This window comes from Cryptotermes secundus, unplaced genomic scaffold, assembly GCF_002891405.2.
Source record: "Cryptotermes secundus unplaced genomic scaffold, Csec_1.0 scaffold218, whole genome shotgun sequence".
In the NCBI taxonomy this organism is placed as follows: Eukaryota; Metazoa; Arthropoda; class Insecta; order Blattodea; family Kalotermitidae; genus Cryptotermes; species Cryptotermes secundus.
The window spans coordinates 152,155-175,686 of NW_019733320.1; the positions used below are offsets into that span (position 1 = coordinate 152,155).

At 39.8% G+C, this 23,532-nt stretch overlaps 1 protein-coding gene across 1 annotated transcript in view; it reads right to left on the bottom strand.

Annotated features, from left to right (window-relative positions):
* Positions 1 to 23,532, bottom strand: part of LOC111867911 (E3 ubiquitin-protein ligase HERC2) — a 126,577-nt gene that overhangs the window by 65,412 nt on the left and 37,633 nt on the right. Inside the window, exons 27-39 of the mRNA XM_023858132.2 lie at positions 23,213 to 23,366; positions 22,319 to 22,499; positions 19,377 to 19,521; positions 17,042 to 17,163; positions 15,965 to 16,101; positions 14,037 to 14,255; positions 12,682 to 12,794; positions 10,459 to 10,634; positions 8,433 to 8,631; positions 5,874 to 6,034; positions 3,374 to 3,580; positions 2,745 to 2,889; positions 806 to 1,011 (exon numbers count right to left, since the gene is read on the bottom strand). Coding sequence (XP_023713900.1) covers positions 806 to 1,011; positions 2,745 to 2,889; positions 3,374 to 3,580; positions 5,874 to 6,034; positions 8,433 to 8,631; positions 10,459 to 10,634; positions 12,682 to 12,794; positions 14,037 to 14,255; positions 15,965 to 16,101; positions 17,042 to 17,163; positions 19,377 to 19,521; positions 22,319 to 22,499; positions 23,213 to 23,366 — 2,165 coding nt within the window. The remainder of the gene's footprint in view (positions 1 to 805; positions 1,012 to 2,744; positions 2,890 to 3,373; positions 3,581 to 5,873; positions 6,035 to 8,432; positions 8,632 to 10,458; positions 10,635 to 12,681; positions 12,795 to 14,036; positions 14,256 to 15,964; positions 16,102 to 17,041; positions 17,164 to 19,376; positions 19,522 to 22,318; positions 22,500 to 23,212; positions 23,367 to 23,532) is intronic.

Here is a 23,532-nt window from a genome sequence, read left to right on the forward strand (position 1 = left end):
ATCTGGAAAGTTTCGAAATGTGGTGTTGGAGACAGTAGATCAGAAACATCTGGACCGATTATGTGAGAAATGAAGAAGTGTTAATTAGAGTCAGTGAGCAGAGGAATATCCTACACGAAATAAGAAAACGGAAGGCTAATTGGATTGGTCATGTTTTACGCAGAAACTGCCTTCTAAAAGAAGCTATCGAAGGAAAGATAGATGGGCGGATAGAAGTGACAAGAAGACGAGGAAGAAGACGTAAGAAGATGCTGGATGACCTTGGGGACAGAAGAGGATACTGTCATTTGAAGGAGAAAGCTCTAGATTGCATTAAATGGAGGGATTGTTTTGGAAGAGACTGTGGACCTGTCGTCTTGACAGATTACTGATGATGATGACATTATCCACATTCACGAATTCATCATTCATGAAATTTGCAATGTATTTAATAAGGTATGTTTCCACCCCTTTGTTTTAACAATTTCTGTCCCCACATCTGTTGCAGCTATGCTTATGCCTGAGAGTAAGTAAAATTGTGGACCTCACATAAGAGCAGGTACCACCTTGATGCAATGTTCCATTTTCAATGTAAGATTTTAGGCTTTCATGGTGGTGACTATGAAGAAAGCAGTCCTCTTGGATTTGGCACCGTGTATATGTGGTGTTAACCAACGTTTTGGAGCAACGTATCGCCTCCATCTTCAGGGTAGAAGGAAAAATATAAGAACTCTGCAAGCGAAGAGACTGTGAGAACCGGTGAAAGCAGTCTGCTTCAAGTTTCTGCACAGCATATCACAAACTTTTGGTTCGTTCAATGTCTCACCTGATGAATACGAAAAAATGGACCTTCTGTAAGCAAGTCCCCTGCAACAGCTAATTTGTTTGCCAGAATATGGTTGAGGGCCTGGTTCCAGCCTGGCAAACCGTGCAGCGACCGAAGCAAGGCAATGCATTCCTCTGCAACAGTGCTAGAGTGTGAAGCTGTCAAACATACTCGAACTGCACCAGACTTCAAGCATCGGCCAAATGCTGGAAAGAACAGAAAAAAAATAATTAACCATGTAATTAGTCTCCAAAATAGACAGAGCAGATATTGTATCTGATTATTTAATCAATTTTCTTACGGAGCAAGTTAGCTCTCATAATGCCTCTGACTTGTACTTGAGAGGTGTTCAGTTTTTAATGCTTTTTTTAAAAAAAGCATTAAAAAGTATTTGCATGAGCATTCTTTTTATACTGTGGGTGAATCTGTTATGCATGAAACTACATAAGTATTTCTGATTGTAATAGTAACATCATTGTGTCAGTATTTACAGTGTTCTGTTCTATGAATTTTTTATGCATAAAACTAAATATATTTCTGATGGTAACAGCAACATCATTGTATCAGTATTTACAGTGTTTTATTATTATTTTTATTTTTTGACAAAATCTTTTAATGATTGCAAGTCTTATTTATTTATTTATTATAATTTATTAATATTACACTGTCTTGTATTTTTGACTTATCTGTATCCAATGGTTGTACCTGTATGGATCAACAGAATAAATTAAAATTGAATTGAACATTGACTGTCCTGACTGAGGTACTTCATGGTTTTCCTCAGTCCTTCAAGGCATACGTTGAGATTGTATCTCCGATTAGGCCACAACCACTTCTTTCTGCATCTTTACCAATTCAGTACTTGCTAATCATCCTATCACTTGGGACTACATAATCTGAGCTACTGACAGTGTCATCAAATAAACAATAAGACAATAAATAATTAAATTAATTAATTTTATGTCCCACACTTCTGATTACTAGGATTCTGAGATGAGAAAAGTTAACTCTTTCTCTTGCCTCAGTGCACAATCTTCCAGTAAGATTCCACCAACGTTCATACGGCAAGGACACTTTGTGGGAAGTGCTTTTTAGCAGAATTATTAGTAAAGGTTTGTGGTCTGCATGCTCTCCTGATCTCAACCTATGTAGTTTTTATGGGAACCATAAAGAGTATTTAAAGACCAAACTGTCACACAATTAAAAATGAAGGAAAATATCTTAAGAAATTTCAATGAAAGAATGTCAACTTTCCAAGAAGGCACCAGAAACAGGTAGGGAACAAGAAAGAACATTTTCATCATCTGTAATCTGGGTAATGTGATTAGGCTGGGGGTTTGTCAATTCTGTTAGTAATTCAAACCTCTGCAGGCTTAACTTACTGCAAGGAGTGTCTCATTCTTTCACAAGAGAGATTCAGCAATTTATGGGACACGAAAAAATCCCATAGTATAAAATTTAGAGTGCATTACATTGAAAGCTGGAATAGCTCAGTCAGTATAGTGATAGACTATGGACTGGATAAGTGAGGAACTGGCATTCAGTCCTGGCTGAGGCACAGGATTCTTCTTCCTTCTAGAGCAGTGGTTCTCAATCTTTGTCAGACTGCAGCCTGGTAAATTCTTTTTTCTATAAGACTAGGGCCCAATATAATTGATGTCAGGGCCTGGTACTGGGCCATGGCCCAGTGGTTGAGAAACACTGCTCTAGGGGACCCAGACCAGTTCCAGGGCCCACCCAGCCTCATATCCAATGGGTATCAGAGGCTCTTTCCTCAGGGCAGCCAAGGCACCTCCATCCAATGCTGGAGTTAAGAATGTGTGGATCTATACCTTCACTCCCCCATATATCCTCATGGTGTGATGCTTAATCAAGCACACAGACACCTTTACCTTTACCTTGCCTTATGTTCAGTTAAATCAGACAGAGCAGATGGTACCTGCTGGCTGAGGAGGAGGGTCAGCTGGGCAGAGGAGAGCAGTATAACCCAAAAGATGGAACAACTTCTCTAAAAGAGACAACCTCTCAGTGGGGTTAATGTCCCATGCTGGAAGCACTGCTTTCAACAAGCGTAGTGATAGTATCTGGAACATGGCAAGAAGAAATGTTAGTTACCATACTAAAGCAACAAGGAGGACTCTAATACAATTTACTGAACTAAGATCTTATATAAGAAAATGTTTTGTGAATTACTGTAATTTTACTTTCACTACTGCAGAAAAAAGAATCTAATATGAAGCATTGTCATAATAAACCTGTAATTTGTAAGACTACTACTATCTTCAGGGATGCAAAGCCCTGAGCTTCAGCAGAAGTTATAAGCAACAGCAACCAGAAAACTGTTGTTTGCTACTTGCCTGGCTCACTTTCTGACCCTGAAGACAGAGGAAACATATTCCTCTGAAATGCTGGTAAAATTCTAGCAGCAATTTTTTCCCCTCAAGAGCACATTAACTGCTCTGTCACTGTAAATGGGGATGCAGTTGAGTGTTCTGTACAGCAGCAACTCATTCTTTAAAGACTATTTAGATGAAATTCAGGCTTCAAAGGGCCATGTAAACAACATACCTGTTTTGGCAATGTGATGACAATGCTGTTATCTTGGCCCCCAACCATGGAAAGCAGTAGATGCACCCATGCTGGGGTACTGAGGGCCCGACACATTGCAGTGGAAGCTGCAATGGCTCTTGTGAAACCAAGAGTGGCCCACTCTACATGGTGATTCAGAGCCAACAGCTGCGTCTGTGAAGGACAGTCCGACACTTTGTTTGCTGTCTGCACATACAGAAATATTACGTTACCTTTCCTTGCATCAATGGTATGCTCTGTGGCCTCCAGGTCCTAAATCTGCATTCCCTTTAATAATATTTCAGAAATCTGGAAATAATTACTTAAAACTCATTCAAATACCCTTAATGAGAGCTTAGTGATAAGAATATCTCACCTATGATTGCTAGCATATTGAGGTCAAAGAGGTTAAGACAGAGTGAACATGTAACTTAAATGCAGAAATAAATGCACACAAAATTCTGGTATGGAAAGCAGCCTCTTGAAAGATATAAGTAGAGATGGAAGGACAATATCACTCTAGATCTTAATGAAAGAGGTTGTGATGGCATAAACTTGATGGGACTGGTTCATGATCATGTATAACGGCTTACGTACCGTGGTTTGAATTTCTGGGTCCTACCATAAGAAAGTTACTTAACCTTCATAACTCCAAACTCTACAGTTCCAGTACAATGTCCCTTTTCTTGAGTACATTATCAGTTCCACCCTTAAATATATACAGCCTTCCATCTTGAGCATTACTCCACTCTTTTACTCCCATGTAAGATACCCATTTCATGCCAGCATCTTCCAGCTTACCCCACCACATAATCCAGTCTTTACTCTTCTTATTATCATCATATTATACCATCAATAATGGAACAATGATTTTTAAATATAAGACACCTAAATATATTTTTCACTAAAAGTGTAACTTTAATATTTTAAAATGTTATTAAGTATCACAAAATGTCATTAAGACACTGCAAGTATATTTTATACAGTCTTTACTCTGTTTCCATTCAAATCACCTCACCCTTTCCAGCATGTTACAGATATTAAAAAACAGAATCCTTCTATTGTGTAGGATTTGAGGTTCTCACAGCAATGATCATGAACAGTTCTATCTTCCAGGATATAAAACTGTGCAGTTTCTTGAGAGCCGATTAATATTTTGGAGGAAAATGTAGCCTCCATCTTCCGGGTCAAAAAGTAAGCGAAGCAAGAAACCAGTGTGTAGTAGGTAGCAGAATCTACTCAGTTGATTTTCAATGGATTACACAGAATTTTATTCCAGAAGATAAATCTCTTCAGAATCCTTCTATTGTTGTGGAAGTCTTCCCAAACCTATCTGTACTTTGGTTCACATTCAGACTAGGGAGAGCTACACACAAAGGGAAAAGGGCATAGATGCCGTAATATGAAAGTAGTGTGAGTGAAATGCGGGCATTCATTCTCAAATGATGACAATGTGCAGTAGTAGCACGCAATATATTGTGACGTGTTGAGCCATGGATCACCCCTACCTCCCCAGCGGTACGTGGCGGTAACGTAACGCTCGCGTTCTTACGATAATAGGCGAGTTCCCGCCCCACCACACCCCTCCGATGTGACGTCACCGAGGGATATCGCGGTCGCTAGGCAACACGAGTCAACAGCGGCGACGTTACGATAGTAACAGCGGTTACCTCCGCTAGCGTTACATAGCAACACAGCGCCAGGCAACAAGAGTGCCTATTACGTGGCCGTTTTCCCGTATTGTCCGATCGAGGCTACATGAGGCGCAGCGAGGGCTATTCACAGTTCAGAGTTGTACGGCAACAGTTATACCGTGGGTATCGCCGAGTCGAGACGTAGAGTCAGCCAGTCAGTTGTATTCTGGCATTTGGAGTGTAATATTTGTGATACTGCAGATAGCAGTAATCGTCAGATTGTAATATTGGGTGATTGTATGAGCGAATGTGAAATAAAACTCGCTGCATCGAATACATCGAGAATTTATTTGTCGCGATATAAGCCCGATACGCGACAATATTGACATACAAGCTGATGCAGTGCAGTGGTTTCAATTGATTAACACTTGCCTGAGAATGGCCTTATAGGGCCCAAAAATGTTTCAACAGTAAAACAAAATGTGATTTTGATAACATTTTAGGAAATTTAAATGTGATTGTAATGACAATTTAAAATAAAAGTTCATGTTGCATTAAGAGATGGAAGCTAGTAGAGGAGTGCTTATCCTGTCAATATGTTCTTTCCAGTTCCATATTGTCTTTAAATTCCATTATTCTTACAGTCAGTAGTTCTCTGATCATGGCGCCATTCCTCTGACGGTCTCAAAGGTTCCATACTTCAGCCTTCTGCTCAAAATGGAACTCAACAAGGATAATACAGTAACAATAAGTTTTGCTTGTATACCGAGAGTAGACGGTGAATACTCATAAAACTAGCAAATGCTTAAACCTGGATGGAACTTTTATTGATCATTAAATTCTGAATGCAGATAACATTTGCTTACCTGGATTATATCCCTCAGTAGTGAACATAATATTTTTGTTGATGATGGCTGAACATGATCTGCACTAATTCCACAGCAAATTGAAATTGTTCTGAGGAGAGTTAATGAGGCCTGCTTCAGAAGTTTTGTAGGATGTGAATCTTTACAGGTGAGTTTCTCGGCTGTTATGAAACACAGCAATAATAATGAAATGTCAGTTCTATGATTCTGACTGTCTAAAGGCAAGAGGCATGGAACTTACAGCACAATTCTTGAAAATGTTAATAGTATAAACTGATATCTACTTAGATTTGAGGTTTTCACAGTGGTGAATGCACTGAAAATTTGATTTTACACTGCTGAAGGGACAACCTAAAATAAATATAACATCAAGGAAAGTGTAAAATGGAGGAAATGAGAATGATGAATCATCAAGGAAAATTTGGATTTCTTTATACCATAACTTCAGCAAGCCTTTCTAAAATATACGAGGGGGGACCCAAAAATAACCGGAATTTATTTTTGTTATTTTTTATTTTTTCATTTTTATTGAACTGTAAATTAGTCCCCTTCAAAGTATTGTCCATGTGCATTAATGCACTTGTCCCAATGCTTTTGCCACTGCTCAAAACAGTGCTGGAATTCTTGAGGCTGGATACTGTTCAAAGCCTTTAGCGTGTTTTCTTTGACTTCATCAACATCACGGAATCGCTTTCCTTTCAGACTTCTCTTCATCCGTGGAAAAAAAAAAAGTCCGACGGAGCCAGGTCGGGTGAGTAAGGTGGATGAGGCACAATCACCATGTTGTTGTTTGTCAAAAACTGTCGGACCGTCAAAGCGGTGTGGGCTGGAGCATTGTCGTGGTGAAGCAACCAGTTCCCATTTCTCCACATTTCGGACCGTTTTCGTCGCACACTCTCTCGTAATCTTCGTAACACATCCAGGTAAAAATGTTGGTTCACTGTTTGTCCTGGCGGAACGAACTCTTTGTGGACAATGCCATTCACATCAAAAAAACAAATCAACATTGTTTTCACATTGGATCGCACTTGACGCGCTTTCTTCGGTCGTGGTGAAGTTGGAGTTTTCCACTGGCTTGATGATTGCTTTGATTCTGGATCGTACCTGTAGCACCAAGACTCATCGCCAGTCACAATTCTTTTAAGAAATTCTGGATCGTTCTGCACTTCACTCTTCAAGTCGCAGCAAACATTCACGCGGTTTTCTCTTTGGTCATCTCCGAGCAAGCGAGGAACAAATTTTGCAGACACCCGTCTCATGTGCAAACCTTCGGTTAAAATTCGCTGGACCATGCTCCATGAGATGTTCGTTTCCTCAGAAAGTTGGTCAATGGTCTTTCGACGATCTTCATCAATTGCACGTTTGATTTTGGCAATGTTTTCGTCATTTCTTCCTGTCGAAGGACGCCCGGGGCGTGGCATGTCTTCTGTTGACATGTTGCCAGATTTGAAACGGGAAAACCACTCGTAGACCTGTGATTTCCCCAAAGCATCATCATTAAAGGCTTGCCGAAGCATCCCAACAGTCTCGGCTGCAGTTTTCCCTAACAGAAAGCAAAATTTCACGCACACTCTTTGTTCCTTCTGGTCGGCCATCTCACTAATCGCCAAAGGGTTGAAACAGGAACGCACACAACAGAGCACCACAGACAAACCACTTAACTCAGACTGACGCCAGCTCACTAACAGTCGCGGGAGACCCCCAGCTAACACCACCTAGCAGCACAACTTGTAACTACAAAGCATACACGCGCAACAGGTCGGTTCCGGTTATTTTTGGGTCCCCCTTCGTACATGTTTGAACATAACAACATTAAACTACATGCTGTGTTATTTATCTAATCTGACAAACTACATCATTTGTTTCTTTTTTTCTTTGAGCTCCCAGCCTGCACAGCTCTCTCACATGAGGTTGAAAAATGTTCATATGCAAAGATATGCCCATTTCACTATGACAAACCCTGAATATCAGCAGAATGGTCTCCAAGTTTTTTGAATTTTCCAAAACTGAAGGCTGTAAACATAATATAAGGCAAATTTTCATTGTCAGGACTAGAAAAATGTAGTGTAAATCAGTAAATACAAAAGTTTGAGTAAATATAAAATGGTTAAAATTCATCTTTATTCTCAGGGGGATATGGCTGATGCCAAACAAAAGAACACACAATATCAAAGTTCCATTTTATTAAGATTACATGTTTTTGGATGTGTCTACAAGACAACATAACATCACACACAGTACCATAATCTAAACACCTGGTACCAGTCTCCTACTTCGAAAAATATTCATTCATGCTAAGCACACCCCACAGTTCTCTTCTATATACAACATATCTCATCTACTCAACAAACATGGTACATCATACTTTTGTGTAGGCAGTGTTTGAATTGCTAAACAGCATTTGAACATCAGAAGTATGTTGAAAACAGAACCTAAGTAATGGTCCATGTCACTAACTGATGAAGACATGCCCTCGTTCCTATGGTGGATGGAGTACATGAACAGAATTTGCAAGGCAAATGTTTATTTCACTTCAGCAGGCTGATATGCATAACTTACGTGCTTTTGTAGCTTCATCATTTGTGTCAGATTCCGTGTCCATCTCTGCAGGTGTTGGAGGGTCTGCTAATTTCAAGTCATATTTATCCTCTTTACCCATGCGGTATGAATTGGTGGAGCCATTATCCCACTGGACGCGAATCCAGCCGTCCTCTCCTAAGTCTCCTATGACTCTCCCCTCCCCAGGCAATGGTCCATCCTGTACGAGAAACACACACTCCATGTATCTGATACAATGCTGTCTGTTGAGTGCCTCTAGATACAGCCTGTGTTCACCTTTCTAGCCACTACCAACCTAAGAAAAGGCGCAGAATCAGTCTCTTGGGTGGCAGCACTCATAGGGCATGTTGTTATCCTCAATGATATGGTCATCATGATGATACAGAAATATCACATGAAAGTTCATCTTGGGTGCTAATGACCAGAAAGCTGAGGTAACATAATGGATTCTCAGCATGGCTTTAAAATGGTTTATGAATTTATATCAAATTATTAGATGAAACTGAATAATGAATTGGAAAGACATGGAAGGAATTGGTCATTGCCTAATTTAAGGTACAATCCTAACATTTCAGTAGACAGGGTGAGCTAAACCATGAGAAACGTCAGTCACAATGACTGACTGACTAGAACTGAACCAGGCACCTTCTGAATAGAAGTCAGATGCGCTGCTGTTTGAGCCAATTTGCTCAGTCTAAATGTATCAAGTACTTAGGTCACAATGGCAACTGCTTTAAAGATTTTACATAAATTACTTGCTATTTGACAGTCATATAAATGTAAATGGAAGACCCTTTTCCCTTTCTGGGACATTATATGAACACTCCTGCATCATTTTTACAATCTTATAAATCTAAAATTGTTATAAATGAGATGAAGGCACAGAAAGTCTGGAAAATGCTATCACAAAACACAGCAAAGGTATTATTTTTGTTAAAGAAATTAATCAATAATTGAACTACTAAGTACACCTTGTAAATATGATTTTTATTTCTTTGAGAACTGGCTGTTGGCTGCCAATCTGACTATAGCACCCAGACACTATAGAAGACAACCAACTTCCCCCCCCCCCAAAAAAAACAAGCTAATCCACATACCTGAATGATTTAAAGACCAAAGTGTAGAGGAATAACCAGAGAACATACAGTGCTTAGTCAAAGCACTAACTCTAGTAACCACACAGTGCTGGAACTGGAGGGCTACTGGACAGTTCTGAATCCAGGGGTAACAATTTATTCTCCATGAAGAGGGAATTTTAAATCTCCTCATATTACATGGCAGCCACATTCTAATTTAAAAGTAATTGTAGTAGCACCAATAGAACTGAACACTTGTCAAGCTGTACCATGTACATGGAAGGATCAAAAACTTCCTGGAATTTAGGCACAATTCTTAATAAAAGGCATATGTAAGAAAGGTAACCCAGTCACCAGACTCTTTAAGAGTTTTATCTCCATAAACTGCACTGCAGCTCATTTCTGTAGCTTGAAAATACACTTGACATTCACTTGCTGCTCAAACTGTGACATTCCAACAAGTGTTGGCAACATATATCCATTCCACAGCCAACCGTAGCACATGCCTCAGGGTGTTGCAACTTGATCCACAGATAGCACACAGTCCATTCTGCAAACACTAATTCCCCTCAGATTTACTGAGTTTTTGGGCTTTGTCCATCATGCAGTATTCTAAAGTACTAGGGAACTACCTAGGTGTCTCCCTCTCCCTCTGAGGATGTAAAGAGATCCAGTTTCCATAACACTGAGTTCAATAGTTCTTTTTTAGAATAACAGAGGATAGACAAAGTCCATAAACCCAATTATTCTGAGTGCTATACATCATTATCAGAACCCTTCAGAATCTACTTCTATCCCCCCATTTTAACAGGAACCATAGTAAATTCTGGGAACTTTTTAATCCTTCCTCTTATATGTACCTCTGTAATACAGCAGTTCTTGGCTGTTATGGGTTAGGTACTACTTCCTGTCAATCTGTCTTCAACAAAAAATAAAATAAGGGCACTGACCTGATCCCCCCACTTCCAGTCCACTCCCCTTACAACACGCGTTCCTATTTTCATCATACTTGCAAGCTCTGGGCCGGTGAGTATGGCAGCTGGAGGGGAATTCTTATGAAGAGTGTCTTCATATATTGCAAATACTTCCTTGTTTTTATCCTCCAGGCATGATGAGAATTCTGGTCCTGCCATGCAATATATGAAACACATGATGAGATGAAATATTCACAGTCCAACTTCTGACTACCCTTGTTCCATAGCATATCACTTCACAAATTTTCCAGTTATATCAAAATGTGGTAAACATTCACCTGTCCTCATCACCTAAAAACACAACATAATTCCAGCTCAATTTGCACCAAAAGTGTCATATTCTGAAAGATGAAATGACTCTACAAAAGGTGATAAAGTTACCTCTTGGTCACAATGAACTATGTACCTGTACCAGATCCAGAGTCTACAACGGGATTTTCTTTATTTTAAGAATCGCTTATATGCTCCATTCTGATTTTCAAGGCATCAACTTTGGGAAAAGAAGTGTAGCATATATTCAGTCAAACACTGTAAATCCCTGCACTGTGACCTAAACAGCTTTCATTTAGCTGAAGACACTGGTGTACTGCCTGTTAATGTGAAAGGCATTTTGCTGGGGCTTGATCTCAGCATTTCTGGAGATCCATGCACAAATTCACCAGAGACTTCAGCATGCTTATGGAAGTGTGTGCATGGATGTGAGCATTGTTCGAAGGTGGGTGAAACATGTTAAAGATGAGAACACCAGCATCGAAGATGAGCCTCGGAGCGGTCGTCCTCTAACAGCCTCAACTGAATGCAACAAGGAAAGAGTGGATGAGATCATTCAAGATGACAGGCATGTGACTGTGGACACAATAACCCAAAAACTTGGAATAGGGCACAGTGAATATAGGAGATGATTGATAGCTTGGGCTAGAGGAACGTTTGTGCTCGTTGGGTCCCGCGGTTATTGATGAAAACCACACTGGATGCAATTGCAAAGATGGGGTGGGAAGTTCTTCCACACACCTCCTATAGCCCTGATCTGGCACCCTCCGACTACCATCTTTTCAGATTTGTGAAGGATCAGCTGCGTGGACAACGTTTTGAGACAAGGGAGGTAATTCACAAAGCAGTGTGTCAGTGTCTTCGAATGGCTGGAACGGAATTTTACAGAAGGGGAAGTTTCAAACTCCCAGAACACTGGGAGAAATGTGTACAAAGAAGTGGCGATTATGTGGAAAAATAAAGAAAGGTCTGTAGATTGAGGTGGTGTATTTGGTTTGTCAATAATAAGGCATGTTACTTTACAAAAAATTGTTGCTCATGACTTTCAGTACAACCCTCATATTATAGGGGAGACTTTCAGTTGTATTTCGATCATGGTTTCTTGTCAAAATCTACAGGTTGCTCATAAGATCTGTACATTACTGTGGTTTTAGTCCTTGTGCAGTGAGGTTGTTTTGCATGGTCACTCTACCTCAGGGAGAATTTTCTAGTCATTAACTGATGTCTTGACAACCTGTCATTTATGGTCACTCCACTGATAACCTACATAATATTCAGAAATCATTATTTTAGCACTTCAGATAGGAAACCTTGCAATGTACATCAAAGTAAATCTGAACAGCTGTGAATGAGCTCTGGAAATCAGAACAAAAGCCTTCAGTGACCTCAAATAAATTCAGTTATTTAACTCAACATCAAGCAATACAAATCAGTGTTGCTAATGCTAAAGTGTATCATTATACCTCACCCACTGCCAGTTCTATATAATTCACATCTTCACTAATTTTATTGCTAATATCCATATTAACATCATCCTCCTATATAGTCTTCGTCCATTCTTCAGGGTTATGATACTGTGTACTTCTGTAGGCGGTTAGTAATATTTCTGATGAACATGCCACTTCAAACCAGAAGGCCATAATTAATAATTTCACTCCCACAAAAATCTCAAACCTCAGCTATTAACACTACCTCCAATCAGTCTCTCAAAACCTCTTTTGGAGACTAACTACAAAGTGATCATATATGACATATCAAATTATCTCTCAGTACTCAAATCCACAATAATCAACTGCTATTATTTTCAAATGTGAGTCATCTATGGCATTTCTTACAGTCTCACTCAGTCTAGAAACATCTACATTCATAGAAAGAATTTTATATCTCATAAAAGAAGAAATAAATAAATCTATAACTGCAAACATTTACCCATTTGCCTCAGTAAAGATTGTATTAGGGCCAGAACACCAGAATTTACAATCAAGCTGACTTCGTTGCCATGATGGTTCCCTGTTAGCATTCCCAGGATTGTTAACAGAAATCTGCAATGCAAGAAGTATATGATTAGTTTACAGTAGATCAAGTTCCAAAACAATTTCCAAAAGAAACTGTCTCTACACAACATTACTCATTTCACTGACCATGCTTTCAATATAACTTTGCATTAAGGCTCCAAAACGTTTTTCAACACACACACACACACACCAACTCTGCCATTTCAGAATACTGACTTGCAAAATAAAAATTACTGTAAAAAAATTATATCATTTAAAAATCATTAAGTTTATAAAAATCATTTAATGCTCGTAGTGTACTGAGTTGACATAAATGTGCATACCAATCAAAGAATTACATTTTCATTATGGTACAGGTTCTTTTAGGGGCATGTGGTAGCATAGTTGGTTGAGGCACTATGTTACAAGCTAGAAGGTCGCAGGTTTGAGTCCTGATGAGGTAGATTTCTCAACTGACCTAATCCTTTCAGCCGCACTATGGCCCTGGGGTCGACTCAGCCTCTAACAGAAATGAGTACCAGGAATCTTCCTGGGGGGTAAAGGGCGGCCAGCGCGTAAGGCTGACAACCTTATCGCCATCTGTGAGCCGACTGTCTAGATAATGTAGGACCCTCAACATCTCAGAACCTTATGGCCCTCCATGGCCTGTTACAGGGATAGCTTTTAGTGGTTCTGCATCTATTTGTGGGTGGGGTTTAACCACGTTTTGTATTGTGTTTCTTCCTCAAAATGCTATTTTATTTGTGTTTCTTTAAAGAATTTTGTAATTCTTTGTTTCTTTTCCACTATATGTGAAAATAGCCCATTTAGTTTTCTGGTGTTGTTGATCTGTGTTTTTGTTGTGTTTGCACTGATTCAGATGTTTTGTGCTTAAGTTTTTATCATATTCACTGTTATATGATGTGTCTTGTATAAATATTTAGTTCCATATATTTGCTTCTTTTGTTACTGGGTACGTGTTCACTCTGTTCATTAGGTAATTAGTACTTGATATTTTATGTTCATATGGGTGGCAGGAGTCGTTCAATATTATGATATCTCTTTGTGTAGGTTTTCTATATACTGCAAATTCTAATTCTGATCTCCATTATCTTGGGTACCACCTGAGGAAGAATTTCTTGTGAGCAGCTCTACACAAGCATTCAGCAATGCAAAGGATAACAAATAATTCCTATCCCATAATTCAGACATCGTTGGATTTACAGGATGTCAAGAAGACCTTTTCCTCTTCCCCCCCCTCACTGGAGACTCCTCAACTGTTCCACTCACCTTGCCCAGGGGAGCTTCCTCAGCCAACTGTAAGTTCCTTGGTTCAATGAGCCTTTGCCTTTCAGCTTAAGAGTCTTCCTCGGCTGCTCGGCCATTAGGACATGCTCACGTAACGATGCTACTGCCCACGATGTAATCTTGGCTTGTGATAGGAGCACTTCCACTTTCTGGTATGGATTCACTGACTGAATGTTGTCAAGGCAGTATGACAAACCTTCCCTGAAAACAATGACAAGTACAGTTTGACTGTGGTGCTGAAGATCGTCCCACATTACCTAACTACAGTATTTAGCTATATAAGGCAGGCAGGAGGACTGTTTGCCAGGCACTGTGTTTACATATCCTAGTGAGGAAGTCTGGGATCGAACTGCGCCACCAGTATCTACTCTGCTGTGACTTTACTCCTTCAGGACTTGAGTTACCAGCCTCAGCCAGTCACTTAAATGCATTATTATTGGAATTGACTATCTTCCCTTCTTCCATGAAGTCAAAACATTGAAATCTGGACCTACCACTAGTCACAGTTTGCGCCTGTTACGAACTGCGCAGTTACCTTATTGGCATCACATCAAACAGCAGTGTTACTAACTGGCAATGTGAGAACCACCCAAAAGAAATGGTACAGCTAAGTAACAGACAACAAACATTGTTTCTGTGTTGCAGCAGGAATTTTTGTTATAGTGCTAGTCTGAAATGCAAATGGTGTGAGGATGTGGCCTGGATTCATCTGACTTAGGACCGGGACCAGTGATGGGCATCTGTGATCATTTTTATTAGCCTCTGGGTTCAGTAAAAAGTGGCTAACCATGTGGCTTGGCTTCCCAAGAAGAATTATACAGATATAATTAGTTAGATAATCTCAACAGAAGAGACTAATGAGATACTTTGCAATGATCTCTGTCAGTGCTACACATCAGACACCTAAACACTGGCCACTGTGATCCCAATTGATCTAGCATACAGAAAATAAGTGAGAGATATGTCATGACACTGCAAAAGCTGCAATCTAATTCTTCATGACCTATCAGAAACAGAAACTGCATGCTACCTTGCAAAATGTAACGTGTTTCGTTACTGAATACGCCGTAGAGATCGTTAATTGGTTTATTTAACAACCTACAAATCACGGCTACAATTAATTATAACACAGTTGCGGGTTTCCACACTTTACAAACCCTACAACCAAAGTCTTCACGTACTAATAACGCGGGAGCTATACAAATCTCCCTGAATTACACACTCCAAATATAACTGTACTACAGCACTCACTAAGTCTCGAAAGCACACAATAAGTCTTCCGCTCGCTGACTTCTTAGTTATCACACACTCGCAGGCTGCTACCTTGAGAACTGTTGACAACACACTGACTCTCGCTTGCTGCTCAGCCGGCTTTTATTCTGTTCGCTGTTGCTAGGGTCGCCCGCCACGTCACTACTGTGACGTGGCGTATAGCCTAGCAACGCTGTTACCTCGCACCGTCTTATGTCACTGCACATTGCGTGTTATGTCACCCCGGAGGGGGGGGAGTGCTACGTTACCGCCACGTGCCGCTGGGGAGGTAGGGGTCCTCTGTTGCGCAACATGTCACACTATGATAGAAGAAGATTCAATTTAACATAACATTGAACGGAACAGGTTACACGGAATACTAGGACGTATACAGCACCGAAATGAGAAGATTACAATTTTTTTTGGATATTACACCATATTGTCTACCCTGAAGACAGATGCAGCAGCATCCGTCAAAACGTTGACACCTGTCTGCCAGTTGAGTATACCACAAATTTTGAATATTGGATCTGTTTCTGTACTCAGGCAGAATCAAAAATATACAATCATCAGAACCCAACAAAACTGATGTTATCTTACTGTTTGCTGTCATGAGTACCTCCTGTCTCATATGGATGAAATCAAACTTTCAGACTCACCTTAAAATGTGCTTCTTATGCACAAGGCCTAACCAACCATTCAGCAACGTGTACTTAACAGAAGATATCAAATAATCCCTTTTCAAGAGTTCATACATCATCTCATTTCCTTGAATCCTGATTCGTGCTCTTTGGACCTATGGAGAAAATCAGATATTATATAATCTGAAATAAAATTCCTAACATACACAATAAGATAATTTCAGTTTCTCCCAGAAGCTTTAAATTACCTATTCCACATGACCCATATTTTACCAGCAGGGTCATAACTGAATTTAACATGAAATTAGATTTGAGAAGAGTTCTATCTTCTGGGATGTGTCATGTAGTCTGTTGAAAGTCAATCAACGTTTTGGAGAAACATGTCTCTTTCAGCATCAGGACCACTGTAAGTCTTTTATCATAAGATCTGAATCTTAAATGTTGATATCTGAGGAGTGGCGAGGTTCACCAACATCCTGACCTGAATTCAATACTCATTAATGTAGATCAATTTTTGTTGGATTCTCAGAAAGGATGTAAAACTGTGCCCACAGGCTTCACCACAGTTGCATGTCTGTCTGCATGCAATAATACAGATACTTACTTACTTACTTACTCATGGAGCTCAGCCCTTCTGGAGGAGCTGCCAATTCTGCAGCTACTCAAGAATTTCCCAGCATTTTATGGAACCCAAAGGCTCATTACCGTGTTCACAAGAGCCCTCCACTGGTCCCTATCCTGAGCCAGATCTATCCAATCCATACCATCCCATCCTATCTCTCTAAGATCCATTCTAATATTGTGCACCCACCTACGCCTTGGTCTTCCCTGTGGTGTCTTTCCTTCTGGCTTTCCCACCAATATCCTATATGCATTCCTCATCTCCCTCATTTGAGCTACATGACCTGCCCACCTCATCCTCCTTGACTTGATCATTCTAATTATGCTTGGAGAAGAGTACAAGTTATGAAGCTCCTCATTATGCAGTTTTCTCAAACCTACTGTCAACAATACAGATACTACCAAAATTATTTTCAAAAAATTTGTAAAGGTAACTCAACACATGACCAATAAGATGTAATGAATGGTTTTTACCTGACAATACAAAGCTTTCCGTAAAGTTTCCACGTCACCGCCTTCCTCCTGCATCACGAATTCAGTTATGGCATTTGTTATCTTGACAACGTCTGGACACTGCATGTTATTCTGCTGTTTCTCTGCATTAAGCAGGCACAACACATGAAATATGTTCTACACATCATATAAGATTCAAAACTTGTTGGTGGTGGGTGAAGATTTAGGCTGTGGACTTCTTCGTTATAACATTGCATGATCTGGTAGGTGGGTGCCAACACACTTCAGGAACCATGTACCAGACTACATAGCACTGTCATGTGACTGAGTTATTATATATGGGGTTTTGGATTGGTAATTGCATTTACTGAACACATACAGAACGTAACTACAAGTAACTACGTCAGTCTCACTGAGTTACACACTTCAGAGATCACTGTAACTACAGCACACACAAAGTCTTCTTAGTTTGCTATGTCTCCACCAGTTGTTGCCTGGTGATGGATCCCAAGAATACCCTCTGCTTCCCTGCTCTTATTCTTACCAGCTCGCAACTGCCTCACAACTAACTCATTGCTCCAACTGTTGACTCTCAACTAAATGTCACTGTTCCCTCCTTAAGGCTATTCGTCCTGAATAGCCTACAGGTGTACTGTCATTTCTTCTTTTCCAGTGGCTGTGCTTGCAACATCTGTGATCTGCCTAGCCTCCCTTCCCTGTGGCTCATTTCTCTCAGTGATTACTCTCCAACTGCCCCCACTGCTCCCTCCTTAAGCTTGCTCATCCCAAGCAGTTCCCTGATAAGGTGTGAGCCAGTTAAGGTGTGCCACCTTCATCCTCAATCTAGGGTTCTGCTACATCCTGTATACATCATTTATTTGGATGACTGCCTTGTATGGGCCCTCCCAGGTGGATTGGAGCTTCAGCAATTTCCCCTCCATGCGGATTGGGTAACAGATCCAAACTCTGTTGCTCTTGTCATAGCCTGCACCGTTGACCAGTCTGTCATAATGAGTTTTCATCCAGTCACTGGTCAGCTTCAGGTGCTGGCAGGTATAATTGTCGATGTCGTATAGCTGAGCCACTAATTTGCAGTGTGATCAAATGTGGAACATTCCTTCAAAGGAGGGGCCCCAAAAACGTCACAGGGCAGTCAGAGTTCCTTTCCAAATGCAAGACTAGCCAGGGTCAAGCCCACAGTTCGTGAATGAGTATCCTATAAGCAAGGAGGAAGATGGGTAATATTGTGGCCCAATCCTTCTAGTGTGATGCAATGATTTTTCGTACGTGCTCCTTGACCATTTTGATGTAGCGCTTGACCATGTTGTCTGACTGCAGGTGCAAGGGTGTGCTACATGCCTTGCTCACTCCCAGGCTTTGCAAAACCTCCTGCATCATACGGGAATTGAACTAACAGCCCTGGTCACTATGAAGCTCCCGTGGTACTGTGAAGCAGTAGAAGCTGGTAACCAGCACTTCTGCCACTGTCAAAGCCTCTTGATTTGGAATGGCATAGGCTTCCAACTACACCATAATGTTGTACTGCAGCATCCTGTTGCATGTCACTTGTTTCTACTCCTTATTTCACAAACTCACATGTAACTTAAAACCTTAAAATTCACTTTGAATTTTAAATCTCTGGTAAACTACATGTTTTGACTGATATGGTCAACATCAGGTGCTTTGAAAATTTGCTGGACAGCCGCATATGGTATGTAAGGGGTGTCACGCAGCACTACAAACGTACAACACATAGGAGATAAAGCAATGTAAAATTTGGGATTGTATACATTGGCAGAAGTGTAGCAGTTTCCAGTATCAATTTTGAAGCACCTGATGATGACCATATCGGTCTAAAATAACATATATTTTCTTTGCCCATCCCCACAGACTTAAGTTAAAATTAAAGTAATATTTTAGCAAATAGGCTGGTGTAGTAATAATGCCCAACATTCATATTCAGGAGTTGGGTGATCAAATTTTGGCTGGGACATCAACTATCTTGACTCAAGGCTTTTATTGTTTTCCTCCCTGTCCAGGAAAATGCCAGGGTAGTACCTCAATTAGGCAAGGCCATTTCCCTCCAGATACTTTCCAATTCATCATTCATCCTACCAACTGATGTTACAGTGTATAAATATTCACATCATCATAAAATAAAGGGGGAAAAAAAGAAAATAGTAACACTTCATGCACATGAAGATAGGGTTTCTTTTCTGCTCTGAATGATGACTTTCTAACTCAAGACTGGTCTTCTGGAATGTGATGCTGTGTAGTCTAGTACACAGGTTCTTCTGAAACAATGGCACAAACCTACCAATCTACACTGCATCACATTCTGAGGACAAATCTCTACCTGCAATCTGCAAAAGCATGTTTCTTGTACTCTCCCAGCCATCATCCCCTTCCTCTTCCTCCTCATCTTCATCCTTCTTCTCATCTCTGGTCCATGACTCAGTCTCCTCCTCATTTTCCTTACACTTTGCCTCCGCACCTTGACTCTGCATATATAATAAGAAACAACGTTAGTACAATATTCTTGTCATTAGGTTTTCATGTCATACATCTGATATGTAACTTTAATCTTCAAGGTTCAGCTGTGTCATGTGCTCATTGTTTCAGCATACCCTGCAGGCATCACGTTCACTGTGATTCTCCCTGAAGTTGGTGACTTCAACATATGCTTCAGCACACACCATAGGTAAATTCTGGAAGTCTGAGTTACACAGTACACACACAGCGAACTCACAGCAAGAAGTGTGATCACAGATATAAGTTATACTGATAATGAACAAAATACAGTAGAGCTCCCATTTAATGTTTTCCTTCTTTAACCCTCTAAAGCCCTGTCATTATCATGTGTACCAACTGCTTTAACATAGTAAAATTCTGCATTCTGCCCACAGAGTGTATCTGTGTGTCCTGTATGATTCACAATAAACAGCAACTGTTTCCCTAAACAGCATTAAGCAGTTCGGCTTTGTAGAGGAGACGTAATGTGTTTCCTGTGTGGTACAAACTCAAGGTTTATACATTACTGAAGAGAAACTGAGTCTTTATTAAGTTAACATGCAATTTCAATTATCCTATGTCAACAATCTCAGTGTTAAATTCCCTCCACTGAGGATCTTGTTCAGTTTAGTGTTTGACTTCACTGCTTGCCAAAGAAATCTCAAATGGTGGTCTCACTTTCTACAAAATGAATTAACCTGTATCCCTCAATCCAGTGCAGTCCCAGCATTACACACTTATTGTTTACATCTTTCCACAGCCTGGATTCCTTCTCTACTTCAGTGTATGCTTGAGCCCTACAGATGATGATATTCTTTTATTTGGAAGAAAAAGAAATAAGTGGTGTTAGGCTGAAGAGACCATCTTGCCAGCAGATACAGTTTTCAAGTACTCTTTAGGTATTCTTGTATAGACAAGAACTCTAACTACTAACTATCCTTGAAGTAGTTATATTCTTATATTAATGCTGTCAGTATACTGTGCTACCAGGATTACTGCTTCCGATAGCATGCAGTGCAGAATGTCTTCAATATAGTATGGTGGAAATTTTTTGCATTTCATTAAGTCATCTACCATCTGAACTCCAAATTCCTGAAATAATTTACACTGCCACAGGATGTGATTTATACTTTTTTGGATTCGCCACATTCAAATATTTTTGTATTAATGGTATTAAACCCAATAAAGCACTCTTTTACAAAATAATGGCCACTTCTTATTCTATTTATCAAGATGACAGATTTTCTTTGAAATTTGAATCTCTTGAATCAAGGTTTTCCATTGTTTTCGCAGTAGTACTCGAAGTACTTCCTTCCTTTCTGTTTTCCAGATTCTCTGCACCATTCCTCGGCTGCTACTCTCAGTCTGATATTCCAATAGCTCTTCAAGTCTGTGTCAGGAATCAAGCATTGGGCATCTTCACCTTTCTGAATACTCTCCTTTGCTGATGCATCTGCTATTTCATTGAGGACAATACCCATGTGTGCTGGGATCCATACAAATTTAATGTCCTTTTTATGTTTCTTCAATGCCAATATTTTTTTTTATTTTCAGGATTAATATTGAGTGTTTTTTGTTAGTGATCTCTTGTTAAGGCATAAGAGTACACTTCTAGAGTCAGAACATATGTACAATAATTCTTCTTGGGATTCACTATTTATCTGTAAAGTGTTCAAAACAGCCATTGCCTCTCCTATAAAAACTGACACAAACTTTGTAGTCCGATACTGATGTCTAATTTCTCCAGGTGCTGTCACACATCACAAGCCCACCAATTCCTGGTCACACATTTTTGAACCATCAGTAAAATAACAGATAGCCTCCTTTTCAAGGTCTTTAATCTTTTCTTTGAGTCAGTTCACGCTGTAAGGATTTGCCTTGGCTTCTTCGCCCTCCTTGAACAAAATACTTCCCTTAAACAACAGGGTTTGACAAGAGAAAGAACAGATGATATAAGTATATACTTCTGTCATCTTTTAGCATTACACTGAACTACGTGTCATTTAGCTTACGAGATTTATGTGGCCACTGGCCAAGAGATTATTCTTCATCACACTTCTGTCAAATATAAATCAGAAGTGTGCACTGAAACAAACATAATTTTGTTTGAAGAGTAAGAATTCAAGAATTGTCCTGAGCTTTGCTATACCAAAACCAAAGGAAATACAGAATCAAACCAATCATTAAAACAAACTAAACTTGAACCTCTCCAATCCTCCTCCCCACCAGAATAAACCTACTCACTCATATTAAATTTGATATTGATGGCTAAATGTAAAACATTTCATTGAAGGATCCAATGATCATTTGTTGACCTAATGAAGCTTCATACACTATTAACACTTGAGGCAGAAACCTTCAATCTATATCACCTTATTACTTGAGACTAAGGTATCCTTGGATGTGATGCTCTGTAGTTTGGTAGATTGGTAATAATGTTTCTACAGAATGTCTCTATCCTCATGGTTGAAAGTACAGCAAGTTGTGGAAGTAGCAGGTTATGCAGAAGTAAGGGGTAAACAGGTCACAGAATATGGGATTGACCAATTAGAACCTGGGATGGAGCCCAGAGAAGCCAACGAGGAACATAGGCCCTGTTTCCTTCTCTTCACTTCTGTATAACCTGCCGCTTTCCCAGTTTGGTTGACTTTGACCATGAGGACTGAGGCAGCAGGTTGCTTCAGAATACTGGGGCCCATTAACAAAACTACCCTGATGCCACATACCAGAAGCCTGCAGTCTTAACACTCAGTGTTGTAAGAACCTAAATCTTATGCAGCTTGTTACCTGTATGCTCGCATTAAGAATATCTTCTGGTTTTGCACAGGACATATGTTTTCTCAGTTTCTTATCAGAAATGATCTTTTTCACAGCATTCTTCCATCGGGGCACTGTGTGGAGCAGCTGAAGGTGATGCATGGCTTTCACTTCAAAACTTGTAGCTGCTCGAATTTCATACAACAGGAATCTGGAAAGTAAAATGGCAAAAAACATGCAATTTAAAACTTATGCTATACTACAACTCTGATAGCAGAGAATGAACACTTTTCTGGTATTCTGATTTCTCCAGATCATTAGACAGACCACAAGAACAAGATCATCTACACTATGGTTCCTTGGCAATGTGATCCAAAGGGTCCACATTAAAAAACCACATCTTCTAGAATATCTTGGAAACCTTAAGACATAAAAAAAAATAATACTTCAATCTCGTGATGAGATTAAGTTTAACAAAGTGACTATAATGAAAGGTGTAGCTAGAATGATTTATAGTGGATTAAATCCATTAATTTATGAATTTAGTTTACATTGATTTTGTATCATCCAATTTATTAAAAAAAAAAACCAAGCTAAAATAAGTGTACCACACAAGGCAAAATTACTTACAACAGAAATGAGTACCAGGAATATTTAAAAAAAAAGTTCTTGGGGGTAAAGTGCGGCTGGAGCGTAAGGCTGACAACCTCACCACCATCTGTGAGCCAACTGTCTAGAAAATGTGGGAACCACAACATCTCACAACCCTATGGGCCTCCACAGCCTGTTACAGGGATACCCTTTTACTTACCTTTTTAAGCTGAAAGAAATTGAATGTGTATGAAATGATGAATTACTCACGGGCCCTGAGAATCCTTTACCATACCAACAGCATACAGGTTGGAATGCAGCCCAACAACTTACCTGCACTTGTCCAACACCGGTGTACAGACTTCTTTGTAGGATCGGTTCATCTCCTGTCTAGTTTTTATTAGATTCCATTTTGTTTGATGGACTGTTTTAATAATATCAATCAGTTGTTTTGGCAGTTTGACAGGAACTCCACTGCCATCCATCTCTGAATGAGAAACAGTAATATAACAGGTTATATGATTTTAATATCTTCTTGAAAACTCACGTACAGTTTCCACACATTGCACTGTAGCAATTAAAGAATATCAAAGAAGTGATTATGAAGAGTGTTGTCTTCTAGGCTGAATGCTGTGCAGTCTATGCAGAATCAC